Source organism: Elephantulus edwardii, unplaced genomic scaffold (assembly GCF_000299155.1).
Source record: "Elephantulus edwardii isolate Elephantulus edwardi_28Jun2011 unplaced genomic scaffold, EleEdw1.0 scaffold00003, whole genome shotgun sequence".
NCBI lineage: Eukaryota > Metazoa > Chordata > Mammalia > Macroscelidea > Macroscelididae > Elephantulus > Elephantulus edwardii.
In genome coordinates this window covers 41,454,344-41,469,489 of record NW_006399753.1, presented here as the reverse complement: position 1 = coordinate 41,469,489, position 15,146 = coordinate 41,454,344, and the positions used below count along the sequence as shown (strand labels likewise).

At 37.0% G+C, this 15,146-nt stretch overlaps 1 protein-coding gene across 1 annotated transcript in view; it reads left to right on the top strand.

The window, feature by feature from the left end:
• Window positions 1-1,341: 1,341 nt before the first annotated feature.
• Window positions 1,342-15,146, top strand: part of LOC102856643 — a 51,947-nt gene continuing 38,142 nt past the window's right edge. Inside the window, exons 1-3 of the mRNA XM_006879490.1 lie at window positions 1,342-1,572; window positions 1,679-1,712; window positions 1,807-1,843. Coding sequence (XP_006879552.1) covers window positions 1,342-1,572; window positions 1,679-1,712; window positions 1,807-1,843 — 302 coding nt within the window. The remainder of the gene's footprint in view (window positions 1,573-1,678; window positions 1,713-1,806; window positions 1,844-15,146) is intronic.

The window sequence follows — 15,146 nt, the reverse complement described above, 5'->3', positions numbered from 1 at the left end:
TCTGACATCATTGCTCTTCAGTACTTTGGCAAGGTCACTGACAGCAGACTGGCCCAATGCAATTCATGTTTTTATTTCCTGGCAGCTGGTACCAAGAGTGTTGATTGTGGACCCAAGCAAATGGATGTTGTTAGCAATCTCAACCTCTTCACTGTCTATCATGATTGGTGGTGAGAATCTTTGTTCTCTTGATGTTGAGCTTCAATCCATATTGAAGGCAGCACTTCTTGACTTTCTGCAGCAAACACCTCTGGTCCTCCTCAGTTTCAGCAAGCAAGGTTGTGTCATCTTTATAAAGCAGGTTGTTGATGAGTCTTACTCCAATCCTGATGCCACATTCCTCTTCATAAATCCCAGCCTCTAGAGTGATCTGTTCCCTATAGAGATTGAAAAGGAATGGAGACAGGACACCTTCCGGGAATACACCTTTCATAATTTTTGAACCATACAATGTTTCCTTGCTCTGTTCAGACAACTTCCTCCTGGACCAAGTATAGGTTTCACATGGTTTTGAGTACACCAGTAGATCATTGAAGAGGAATGTTACCAATAAACTCCTCCAGAAAAAAAGCACAATCAAGAGTTCTGGGATTCCCATTCTTCTCAAAATTAACCACAGTTTATTGTGATCCACACAGTCAAATGCCATTGCATAGTCAATGAAACACAGAAATAGACATTCCTCCGGTACTCTCTGTTTTCAGTCAAAATCCATCTAACATTAGCTATTATATCCCTAGTACCATGTATGCACTGTGACACTGATATTAATGGTTGGCTACCCAATGCAGACAGAGAGTGGGATGGAGTTCCCTGATTAAAACAAGCTTGGAAGGAGGAGTGGCACCCACTTCCATAATAGCTTGTCTCCGGAAACCCTATGAACCTGGAGAGAGGATGAAAGGCACCCCCAAGCGTCAAGGACTCTCCTTCATAGGGTCGCTATGAGTCACCTGCAACTCGGCGGCACTTAACAACAACAACAACCATATATGCTAAGGGGTTGTTTATAAAAATGTATTTATTGTTATGAAATTAATAGAGGACACTTTTCTGAATTTTAGTTTAAGCAAACTACTTGTGGCACTGTCCATAACTGGCCAATCAGGTTAGCTTATTGTTAAAGGCAGTAGATATGATATCAGTTAAACACCCACTGTGACATGTTTCTTACCTAGAAAATTCACTGTTGGCACTTGCTGAGGCCTTGATAAACACAGGATTTTGCCCACTCTGGCAGAGGCTTACAGACAGTTATGAAATGGAAAAGGCACTGTTTTGTGCTTGGAAGTTTCCTAAATCAAGAACTTAATGAGATATCAGTTTACGTCACATAGTAAAATGTGGAAACAATATAATTTCTTTAAAAATGGCATGAGGGGTGGGTTAGAAGATAATGCATTTTTCATGGTATGGGACTTTATTGAGTCCTGGATTTTTCAAAATTATTGGACAACACTCGTCTTTATAGTTTTTCTAGGAATTATATTTGAGATGGCACTCATAAAACTTTGGACATCCTTTCAGAAGAAGCCTGCAATTTCAAAAAAGAAGAGTTCACATACCCAGAAGGTAAAAAGAATTTCTTTCTTTTTACCCATATTTCAAAATAATGCATAAAATTTTGGAATTTTGGTATTCAGATTAATTTGCTAATAATTTGTCTCCCTTGAGTTAGAATGAAGACAGATGCCTACAATGTGGAAGATTAGGTAAATATATCATTTATACTTTAATATACAACATATCGAGCCTGAGCTTCTCCCAGTGATATTCTTTTTTTTTATTATTCTCATTTATCTCTAGGTAATTGGTTAATTTCATGTCCATCTTTACAAGAAAGGTAAGTGATGTATTTTTAAATTAAATCAAATATGTTATTTATGCTCAAGTAAACATTTATTTCTGAAAGTTCAGATACCATTTCACTGTATGTAAAGACCACAGTTTTTAATATTTTGATTGAATCTAATATTTTTAATGTTGATGTGCTAAGGCCAGTCATAGGTTATTGAAATTATTCCAAGTAACAATTCTTTGATGCTAGTACTATATATTTCTTTTATTAAAAATTAAGAACATATGGCCTAGAGAAGTTAAGTCGTTTGTTTTTCACCTAATCCTCCCTCTCTAATACACACAAATAAATAGTAATCATTCTTGTTTTTGTTTTGTCCTGTTGATTTAGAACCAACTCATAGCTGACACTTTAGCAGCTTTTCAGAGGCTGGAAAGCATCCGGTGGATTCAAACCACTTTGGAAGGCAGCACAGCTTCTTACTACTGATCCATCAGAGTTCCCAGGAATCCCTAGCTCTTATAACTTATTGAAAAAAAATTTAGCACTTACTAGGGATTGAGAAGCACTACAGAAAAAGGCTGGGCAATATGTTTTCATAAAGGTTATAGTCAAGAAAACCCTACTGAGCAGGATTCTCTACTCCATGACACGTGAGATCACAATGAGTCAGTATCAACTTGATGGCAGTAGACAAGTTTTGTTTTGTTGGATCAAGAAAGCAGAGCAAAGTGCTCTAATGGTGACATATTGTAAAACCAGAATTTAATATCATCTCAAAGTTAATTCTAGTGTTAGCAGTCAATACTGGCATCGCTACTTTTGTTTCAATACTTGCTTTAATAAAAATTCATTCCTCAATCATTCTGCATCTTCTATATGATGAACTGTGTTTGATTCTAGAATACAAAAATAAAATAATTTCTGTTTTCAAAGAAGCTTGTATTCTTGTGGCGAATACAGATACATAAAAGATGATGGTTATATAGTGTAGTAGCATGCTTTTGTTTCTAGATGTGGTCCAATTGAGTATAACTCACAGCGTTCTTATGAACAACAGATCTTAACCCTACCCTGTCCTGTGCCATCCTTATCATCTCTGACAAACTTGAGTCTATTGCTACAGTCACTATGTTAATCTCTTAAGGGTCTTCCTTTCTTTTCTTTATCTGCCACCTTTCTAAGCATAATTTCCCTTTCAAGGAATAGCCCTTCCTAAGAACATGCCCAAAGGACATGAGAAAAAGCTTCACCATCCTTACCTCTAAGGACCATGCTGGCTGCACTTTCTCCAAGACATATCCATGGAGTATTCAGCACTCTTCTCCAGCATGACTCAAAGGCATAGATTTTTCTGTCATTCATTGTTTCCCTGTCAGATTCATAGCAAGTTATTGAAAAGACTATGTCCTGAATCAGGCAAACTTTAGTCTTTGAACTGACATCATTGCTCCTCAGTACTTTGGAGAGGTTCCTGATAGCTAATTTTCCCAATGCAATATGTCTACTGATCTCTTAACTTCTGGTACCAACGGTCTTGATTGTGGATCCAAGTAAGATGAAATCCTTGACAATTTTATTATTTTATCCATCTTTGTAGCCTGCTGGGCCAACAGTGAGGATTTTTGTCTTCTTGATGTTGAGGTACAATCCATATTGATCTTCTGTAGCAAGGACTTCACGTCCTCCTCTTTCAGCAAGCAAGGTTGTGCCATCCACATAATGCAGATTGTTATTAAATCTTCCTCTGATCTTGATGCCACATTCTTCTTCATATAGGCAGCTTCTTGAATGATTTGCTCAGCACATAGAATGATTGTTCAGCACACATCTTTCTTGATTTTAAACCATGCAGTGTTCCCAACAGTTTCCTGGATTGGATAATAGGTTTTATAGGAGCATAATTAAATATTCTGAGAGTCTCATTCTTCTCAATGTTAGCCATAGTTTGTTATAATACACATAGTCAAGAGCCTTTGCATAGTCAATAAAACATAAATAGGCATTCTTCTGCTTTCACCAAGATCCATCTACCATGAATAATGATATTCCTGGTGCCATAGCCTCTTCTAAATCCAACTTGAACTTGTAACATAATGATAGGAATGGGCTGAAGTCACTAACATAGTGATTTACTGTTTGCTGTCAAGTTGGAACCAACTCATAGCTGACCCTTCAGTGACCTTTCAGAGACTATAAAGTGCACAGGAGGAAATTGCCCATCCTTCTGCTGTGGCACAGCTGATAAAGTCAAACCATCTACCTTTGGGATTGTAGCCCAGCTTCTTACTGCTAGGCCACCAGAACTTCTTAACACAGTGACAGAAATATTATAATAGTAACATGTTGTCATTGTTGATATGTACCCTCAAGTCAAAACCAACTCATAGCTGATCTTCCAGCAAGTTTTCAGAAACAGTGAATCACATGGGAGGAGATTGCTGTCTTTATCCCATAAAGCACCTGGTGTATTGAACCGCATACCTTTGTATTGGCAGTATCATTCCTTACTACTAAGCTACAAGAGCTTCCTAATGGAACTATTAAGGAGATACTGAAGCCAGTATGGGAAAGTTAGGAATGTGGGGACTTAAGAAGATTATAATGCTGGGGCTTAAATTTTAAAATTAGCAAAAAAATATCATTACAAGGAATTTATATGTATATTCTAGAATATGAACAAAGATAAAGTAGTGAGAAATAGATACACTGAACTAACCATTTGGACTTCTAACTGGAAGAGTAGTGATTCAAATCCAAGACAGAAAGATACAGTTATCTTTCCATACCAGATGAGCTGTGGGAGGATCTCAAGAATATCATCCATAAAGAAGGCAAGAGGTCATTACAAAGACAGAGGAGGAATAAAATACCAAGATAAATGTCAGATGCGGCTCTGACTATAGCACTAAAGCACCAAAAATCCAAAGCAAAGGGAAGAAATTAAGGAGGTGAATAGGAGATTTCAAAGGGCAGCATGGGAAGACAAATATTATAATGAAATGTGCAAAGATCTGGAATCAGAAAATCAAAGGGGCTAAACTCACTCAGCATTTCTTATGATGAAGGAACTGAAGAACAAATTCAAGCCTTGAGTTGCAATACTTAAGGATGCTCTGGGCAGAACATTAAATGACCCAAGAAGGATTAAAAGAAGATAGAAAGAGTATGCAGAGTCATTGTACTGAAAGGAATTGGTGGACACAGAAGAATTTCATGAAACAATGTATAAGCAAGAGCCTGTGATGATGAAGGAAGAAGTTCAAGCTGCTCTGAAAGAATTGGCAAAAAACAAGTCTCCAAGAATTGACAGCATACCAATTGACATATGTCAACAAACACACACTGCCCTAGATGCATTCACCAGGTTGTGCCAAGTAATCTGGAGGACAACCAGCTGGCCAACTGGCTGAAAGAGATCCATATTTGTTCCCATTTTAAAGAAAGGTGACCTGACAGAGTGTGGATATTATTGAATAATATCATTAATATCACATGCAAGCACCATTCTGCTGAAGATTATCTAAAGACAACTGGAACAGCACATCAACAGAGAAATGCCAGATGTGCAGGCTGGGTTTAGAAGAGGCCGTGGTAGTAGGGGTATTATAGCTAATGTTAGATGAACGTTGCTGAAAGTAGATAGTACCAGAGGAATGTCTATCTGTGTTTCATTGACTATCCGAGGGCATTTGACTGTGTGGATCACAACATAGTATGGCTAATTCTAAGAGAATAGGAATCCCAGAATACTTGATTGTGCTTATGCAAAACCTATACTTGGACCAGGAGACAGTTGTCAGAACAGAGCAAGGAAACACTGCATGGTTCAAAATTGGGAAAGGTGTACACCTGGGATGTGTGCTATCTCCATACCTTTTCAATTTATAATCAGAACAGATTATCTGGGAGGCTGGGCTCTATGAGGAGGAGTGTGCATCAGAATTGAAGGAAGACTCATCAACATCCCACACTATGCAGATGACACAATCCTGCTTGCTGAAACTGAAGAGGACCCGAAGCACTTGCTGCAGAACATCAAGAAAACAAATATTCTCACCACTAGACAGACAGCATCACAATAGACAGTGAAGAGATTGAGATTGCTGACAGCTTTAGTTTGCTTGGCTCCACAGTCAACACTCTTGGTACCAGCAGCCAAGAAATCAAAAGATAAATTGCATTTGAAAAATCAGCTGTCAGGGACTACTCCAGAGTACTGAAGAGCAAAGGTGTCAGTCTGAAGATTAAGGTGCCCTTCATAGTCTTCACAGTTACTTGCTAAGTGTTAGAAAGCTGGACAATGGCTAGGGATAGTAGAATGAAAATTGATGCCTTTTAGCTGTGGTACTGGAGAAGAATATTGAATATACCATGGACTGCCACAAGAATAGACAGGTTCATCCTGGAGAGGATGAAACAAGGCTGCTCCTTGGAGGCAAATATTCTGACATACTTTGGATATGTTGCAAGGAAGGACCAGTCCTTGGAGAAGGCCATCATGCTTGGAAGGGTAGAGGGACAGCACAAGAGAGGAAGACCCTGGATGAGATGGATTGATTCAGTGACTGGGGTAATGGTGTAGGTGTGTCAGAGACAATGAAGTTGGCTCAAAGTAGAGCAAGGTTCAGAGCTATTGTACATAGGGTTGCTATGAGTCACAAGCAACTTGACAGTACGTAACAGCAACAATAACAAGATTCTTAATCTTCTTCTTCAAAATCATCAGACAAAGTCATCAGTTCTTCAGCCTTCCTTACTTATGGTCCAACTTTCACTTAGATATAAAGCTATTGAAGATACTATGCCTTGGATCAGTTTACTGATAATCCAGCTTTTACTTACATACAAAGCAATTGAAATGACTATGGCTTGCATCAGTTTAAAAACCAACCAGTTATGGCTGATTTAAGCCATGATCTTTTCAATCACCTGTGTGTATCTGACAGCTGGGGAATGAATAAGGAGACAGAGGAAGGAATTGATGCCTTTGAATTGTGTGTTGGAGGAGAGTGCTGAATATCCCATGGACAGCCAAAAGAGCAAACAGATATGTCTTAGAGGAAGTGCAGCCAGAGTGCTTGTTAGAGGCAAGGATAGTGAAGCTTTCTCTCACATACTTTGGGCATGTTGTTGCTGTGTACCATCGAGTTGGAATCAACCCGCAGTTGACCTTCTGGTGGGTTTCCAAAGGCAGTTAATCACAGAGGAGGTGATCGCCCATTCTCCAACGGGGCAGCTGGTAGATTTGAACCATGTGCCTTTAAATTGTAGAATAGCTTTTTGGCATTAGGCCACCAGAGCTCCTCGGCATGTTGTTAGGAGGGGTTATTCCTTGGAAAGGGACATCATTCTTAGAAAGGTGGAAGGCTAATGAAAGAGAGGAAGAGATGAATTGCCATAATTAATACAGCAATAACCTCAAGTATTCAGAGATAAGTATGTACTACCCAGCAGTAATGTCAGTTTAGAGACTAACTTGAGTTTGATCCAAGCCATATTGTTGTTATTGTAGATGCCATCAGGTTGAATGCAAATCTTAGTGACACTATGAACAACACAGAATTAAGAACACTGTCCTATCCTGTGCCATCCTTATCAGTTAATTAGCTCTCTAACTTCATATCGGTTCTTAAGGCTTTATATTTTTGTGAATGCCTTCAGTTCAGCTTCCACTTCCTCCTCCTTTACCACTGGCCCCAGCTCATATGGTACTTCCTGAAATTTTTCAGTCAGTTCTTTTTGGTATTGTTATTCCCTCCATCTTCTTTTGATGCTTTCTGGGTCATTCACTATGTTACCCAAAACATTTTTCAATATTGCCACTAAAGGCTTAAATTTGGTTCTCAGTTCTCAGCTTGAGTAATGCAGAGTACTTCCTTTTTTTATGCTCCCATTCCAGCCCTCTGCACTTTCCATAATAATACTTTGCTTTGTCTTCTTGAGCTGCCCTTTTAAATCTTCTGTTCAGCTCTTTTACTTGGGCATGATTTCCCATTCTTTTTCCTTTTTGACTCTCAAGTGCAATTTTCAAAGTCTCCTCTGACATCCATTTCAGTTTATTCTTTTTTATCTGTCTTTGTAATGACCTTTTGCTTTCTTCACTGATGACATTCTTGATATCATTCTGCAACTCACCTGGTCTTCAATCATTAGTGTTCAGTGTTTCAAACCTATTCTTAAACAGGTTTTGAAATTCAGATCGAATAGATTCAAGATCACATTTTAGTTCTCATGGATTTGTTTTCATTTTCTTCAGCCTGGATTTGAACTTGCATATGAGTAATTGATGGTCTGTTTGGTCTGTTCCTCTGGCTTAGTTTTGACTGCTGATATTGAGCTTCTCCAAGGATTCCTTCCACAGATGTAGTGAATCTGATTTCTGTGCAGCCTGTCAGGTGAAGTCTATGTGTAAAGTTGCTGTTAGTGGGTGCTTGTTTGTTTTTTTTTAAAAAAAGGTATTATCATTGACAATACAAAATTTGATCATTCTATTTCCAGCCTCATTTCTGTCACAAAGTCCATATTTTCCTATTACTATTCCTTCTTAATTGTTTCCAACTTTTTCATTCCAGTCACAAATTATCATTAACACATCTTGATTGCGTGTTTCCTCAATTTTGGACTGCAAAATTTGGTAAAAATCTTCAATTACTTCCTGTTTGGGTCTGCCTGTAGGAGTGTATGCTTTAATAACAGTCGTATTAACAGGCCTTACTTGTGTATATGGATAATACTCTTATCACTCACAACATTGTACCAGGATAGAATTTGAAATTGACTTTTTGGCTATGAATGCAGCACCATTCTACTTCTGTTTTTCATTCCCAGCATAGTATACCATGTGATTCAAAGTGGCCAAAGCTGGTCCATCTCATCTCACTAATGACTAGAATGTCGATGTTCATGCATTCCATTTCATTTATCAAAATTTCTAGTTTTATGACATTCAAGCTGCATACATTCCATGTCTTAGAAGAAGTATAACCAGAGCATTCCTTGGAAGTGAGGATGGTATAAGGCTCCTGTTACCAGGAGGAACAAGTACTTAGAGTACACTATCAAACTTGTTAAAGTAGAGGGTCAGCCAAAAAGAAGACGACCCTGGACAAAATGGATTGGCCCAGTGGCTGCAACAATAGGCATAAATATTGCAACAAGACTTACTTTGTTATACATGTTTTATTCTGTAGTACAAAGGCTCATTTTTCAGTTGAACTGTCTTATCAGCACAAGTCTTTAATATAGCTATTTATTTTTTTGCTCAGGTTTGGGCAGTGAAATCCGCATCAAGCTAGTGCTCCATCTTCCTTTAAGTCCTATTTCTTTCTTTTCTATTACTCTCTGTAAGTCAGAATCAACTTAATGGCAATGAGTTTGGTTTCGGTATGGTACTTTCTGGTACAACAGTGTCCAGGCCTATCATGTACTTCTCGTGCCCTGCATGTAAGAACTGCCACATCTCTAGTGACCTCATGATTCTTTTAAGAAATAAAGATTAAGACATTTGATGTGCTTGTTACAACTTGGCCCTCTCAGTGCCCAGGGGCAAGGGAGAAATAGATTTCTCAAACATGATAGCTATTTTTATACTATTTCTTAAGAAAATGGTTGATAAGCATCTACAGAGTGACTTCTGCCAGACTTCTCATGCATGCTGTGAATCCTCCCCTTCACAGACTAAGTCATGGGACATAGCTCTGCGATTCTGGCATCCTCAGCTCGTTTTTTCATTTTAACTAGAACAGATCAAAGTAACTGAGACATTATACTCTTGACTGACTTACCTTCAGTTCATTTACCTTTTGTTAAGCATTTGGCTATGTTCCCTGGCCCTGCAGCTACGTACTCCAGATCTGACTGATATGCTTTTTTTTTTTTAATTGAGATTTTAGTAAAAGTTTATAAAGAATTTGGATTTCCATTCATTGTTGCACATTTTCCTCCTTGCCCCTCCAGTTCCTTTTTCCTTTTATAAAATAATTCTTTTGTTGTTATACAGTAACCCCCTCCCTCAAGACCGCTTTACTATAGAGGCCTTATTCCAGATTCTTGTTATGTCATTAATACCTTTTATACAGTTTTCTTCCTCATCTGTTTCAATGCTGTGTACATTATTTGTCCCCTCTTTTCTTAGTTTTCCCCTAACTCCCATGTGAGTCCTGTTTTATAACAGTGGCATTATGCAGTATTTGTCCTTTTGTGACTGAGATCATTCACTCAGCATTATGGTCTCCATGGCCACCCATTTTTTATAATATTTCATGAGTTCATTGTTTTTCAGTGCTGTATAATATTCTATTGTGTGACTATACCACAGCTTCTCTATCCATTCATTTGTTGATTGGCACTTGGGTTGTTTCCAACTCTTTGCTATTGTGAACAAAGCAGCAATAAACATGGGTGTGCATATATCTGCTTAGGTGGCAGTTCTGGTTTCTTTAGGGTATATTCCCAGTAGTAGAATTGCTGGACCAAATGGTTTCTATATTTTCAACTTTTTGAGAAAGCACCATACTGCATTCCATAGTGGTTGCACCATTTTACACTCCCACCAACAGTGAATAAGGGTTCCAGTTTCTCCACAACCTTAACAGCATTTGGTGTTTGCTACTGTGTTGAATTTTGCTATTCTTATGGGGTGAGATGATATCTCATAGTTGTTTTAATTTGCATCTCTCTTAGAGCTAGGGATTTTGAACATTTCTTCGTGTATTTGTTCACCATATGAATGTCTTCCTTGGTGAAGTGTCTGTTCATATCCTGTACCCATTTTGCAATTGGCTTATTTACCTTTATCTTGTTGTGGTGCTTGAGTATTTTATAAATTCCAGATATAAGTCCCTTATCTGACATGCCATTACCAAATATTTTTCCCCAATCTGTGGGTTCCCTTTTTACCCTGTTGGAGGAGTTTTTGGATGTGCATAGGGATTTGATTCTTAGAAGATCCCATTCATCTATTTTATCCTCTCCTGCTTGTAAGTTTTTCAGGATGCTTGGAAGACTATTCGTATTGTGGATTAGGACTTCTAGAGTTTTTCCAAGCTTTTCTTTGATGAAGTTTATAGTCTTTGGATTTAGTCCTAGGCCCTTGATCCACTTTGAGTTGGTTTTCATGAATATTGTGAGGTGTAGTTCTTGTTTGAGTTTCCTGCAGGCGGTTTTCCAATTTTGCCAACATCATTTGTTAAAAAGGATGGCATTTCCCCACTTAATTTATTTCATTTACTTGTCAAAAATCAGTTGACCATCGGTAGATAGGTTGATTTCTGGGTTCTCAATTCTATTCCACTGATCTATGTGTCTGTCATTGTACCAGTACCACACTGTCTTGATCACCAGGGAAGTGTAGTGGATTTTGAATCAGAGAGTGAGATGCCTCCTAATTTGTTTCTCTTTTTAAGGAATGTTTTGCTTATTTGGTATCTCTTTCCATTCCAAATGAAATTGGAGATTGCTTTTCCCATCTCGTTGAAAAATGAGATTGGGATTGTATTGTAGATTGCTTTTGGTAAGATTGTCATTTTCACAATATTGAGTCTTTCTGTTCATGAGCAAGGTACATTTTTCCATTTCTCCAGTTCTCTTTTTGTTTCTTGTAGTAATGTTTTGGAATTTTCTTTGAATAGATCCTTTGTGTTTCTGGTTAGATTTACTCCCAAGTATTTAATCTTGTGATTAGTTATTGTATTTTTCTTAGCTCCAGTTTTATATTCTATTTGTCACTGTAGAGAAATCCAATTGAATTTTTTTGGGTTTTTTTTTTATTCCAATTGAATTTTTTATGTTGATTTTGTATCCTGCCACTTTTCCGAATTGATCAACCATGTCCAGTAGTTTACTTGCTGAGTCTTTAGGGTTTTCTAAGTGTACTATCATATCATATGCATATAAAGATAATTTTACTTCCTCTTTTCCAATTTGAATACCTATTATTTCCTTCTCTTTTCTTATTGCTATTGCTAAAAATTCTGATAAAATATTGAATAGGAGAGGTGATAGTGGACATCCTTGCCTAGTTCCTGTTCTCAAAGGGAATGCTTTTAACCTCTCTCCATTGAAAACAATGTTGGCTCTCAGGTCTGCATATATATTTTTTTACTATATTGAGGAAATTCCCTTCTATTCCTATTTTGTTGAGTGTTTTAATCAGGAAAGGGTGTTGGATTTTGTCGAAGGCCTTTTCTGCATCAATTGATAGGATCATGTGGTTCTTTTGCTTTGCTTTGTTAATGTGATGGATTATACTGATTGTTTTTCTTATGTTGAACCATCCTTGCATACCTATTATGAATCTCAATGTGATGGATTATACTGATTGTTTTTCTTATGTTGAACCATCCTTGCATACCTATTATGAATCTCACTTGGTCATGGTGAATTATTTTTTTTATGTATCATTGGATTCTATTGGCCAGGATTTTATTCACGATTTTTGCATCTATGTTCATCAGAGATATTGGCCTACAGTTGTCTATTTTGGTGGTGTCTTTACTTGGCTTTGGTATCAAGGATATATTTGCGTCGTAGAATGAGTCTGGAAGAATTCCATCTTTTTCTGTTTTCTCAAATAGTTTATGTCGAATTGGTGATGGTTGATATACTTTTCTATCCATCAATGAACCGATGCTTTTGTTCCTTGCCAAGGCTGGCCAGCGAACCACCTTGGCAGCAGCAATGCTCTCATCTCACTCTTCAGCTTTCCTTCTCACAAATAGTTCCTTCACTTTCATTGCCATAGAGTCAAGCTAACCCTCCAGGGGGTTTTAGGAGGCTCTAAATCACACAGGAGAAGATTGCTCATCTGGTAGATTACAACCAGCCTTTGGGTTCACAGTGCAACTCCTTAGTTGTTATTATTTAAATCAGTCAAGGGTTGTTTGAATTTCTCAATTATCCTCCCATATTTAGGAAGTTCAGATATTTGAAAAAGTAAATTCAATTCCACAGAATATATTTATAGGAGATTTTTTTTTAAATGTATTTAAAATGTAGTCCAGCAAGAGAAAGAGCAACTACATATTTGGTATGAGAGACATTCCTTGCATCAATTCCTCGGGGGTTTTTGGTGTTTTTTGTTTGTTTGTTTGTTTTTGTTTTTTCACACATATATCTTGCTCTGTTGCTGGTTTAAACCACCAGTTCCATGTTAGGATTCTTGACTTAGGAAAGCTCAAAGCAGACTTTCTTAATGGAATTTTTAATTCTTTTTGGTTAAGTACTCAAGCCAAGTGGTCTAACTGGTTATGCAGGTTGAAAACTTTCAGTAAACAAATTGTGGAGGTTACCCTGGGGAGTCTTGGACTTTCAATAGTACGTCATAATCCCTACTGCAAAGCCAGACATCCAGGCATCACCAGCTATGGAGATAGAGCTATTATAATACAGCTAAATTAACTGTTTTACAAATATACAAATACACACACACACACACACACACACACACACAGAGACTCATGAGTTTATACTGATACCTCCATTTCTATTTCAACCTCATAGGTTTCTTCTTTGCTGTTTCTTACTATATTTTTACATCTCACTTCTACAGTGAGAACTTAGAATCGTAATACCAATGTATTTGACTGTATTCAGTACTACAAGGTGTAAAAATTAGTTTCATGTAAAGAATAATTCAAGACTTATTTTCAGGGTTTTCTTTATTTTTCTTCATTCTCTAATATATTCTCCAGGAAAGATAATGGTTACACTATCACCAAATTACTTACACATTTGAAATTGCTTTTCTCCTGTAGGCTTGATTATTATTGGAGGATACTCTTCCAAAAGTCAAAGAAAATAGCTGTTGCCATGAAGTCCACTCTAACTCATGGTAGTCTATGTGTTATGTAGTAGAACTCTTCACAAAGCTTTTTTAACTGTAATCGTTTTATGTGTGTATCCATTTATTTATAACTCTATAGTCATCTTGTTGTATCATCTTTCTTACTATCTCTATTGAAATTATTTCATCACCATCAATTTAGCGTTACTGTCCTCTGTATTTCTCATCTGTGCTATAGAGTTACTTTTGTTAGTTTGAACTTCTATAGATAGTTCTTCTTTAAAATTAATTTTAATGAAAGTTTACAGAGACTTAGGGTTTCCAGTCATTCATTGTTGCACTTTTCTCCTTATCCACTTCCTCCCCCTATATCACTCTTCTCCTTGAAAAGAAAGAAAATCTCATTCTTATTAAGCAATCCCTCTCCTCCAAGTCCACTCCACTATGCACCCTTCACTCTGGACTTAACTTCTATAGATAATTCTTTAAAGTGCAACAAGCAAAGCAAATATTTGCTAATTGAACTCAACTGTTACTTGGTTTAAAGATGATTCAGAGGAGAGTTTCAATACAAAGTTTAAAGATTATCTCAGGGTTTTAGATTTTACATTACTCTAGCCTCAAAGAAATTAGTATGTCTGGATTCTACAGAGATTTAGAATTGGGTTCTTTATTTCCACCATTTTTATCAGGAGCCTTCTGTTGGCTATATTCATTAGCAAAGCAGATCACTAGTTTTTTCTTCTGTTGCCACAAAGGGTATATTTGAACCAGCAACCTTTCAGTTTGTAGTAAAGCAAGAACTGTTTGTGACACCCAGGAAGTAGTTGAAGTGCACCTTTAATGAAATGAAATCTTTTGAACTTTCTTCTCTTGAGTTTCTTGAGAATGTTGCTCTGTATTAGCATTTTCCTTTTGTTTGTTCTATTAAGAAGTATGAACTCAACTTAACTTTCTTGTACTTGTCATTGTTGTTTGCGATTTAGTGGGACTGATCCATGGCTGACTTTCCAGTGGGTTTTCAGAGGCAGTAAATCACATAGGAGATTGCCCATCCTTCTCCTGAAGAGTATCTGGTGGATTTGAACCACGTCTGATTGGAATTGCATCCACTGTTGGAACCAACTAGCTGACCTTCCAGTGGATTTTCAGAGGCATATAATTGCAAGAGAGGAGATTGTCCATCCTTCTTCAGCGGAGCAGATGGCAGATTCAAACTGTGTGCCTCTGGGATTCTAGCGCAGCTGCGTCATAAATCCTTATTTTTATTTGTACATCCTGAAGAATTTGTTCTTAATCATTAAGGCCCAATAGTTTTCATAGACTATTTCATACAATCAGTCAGCCCAAATAAATTTTTATGTTACCTTTTTTTAGTTTAGAAATTCAGATTTTTTTATTGTTATATAAAGTTTTCTTAAATTATAGTTTTAATTATTAGTTCAGTGCAATTGTTTTGTTTTTATCAGGAATTTAATTATAAGTACACATAATATTCCAAGAAGTTCTTCAATTTTAAACTTTATCTCTAATTTTAAAAAAATTCTTTCATATTCTTTTTTT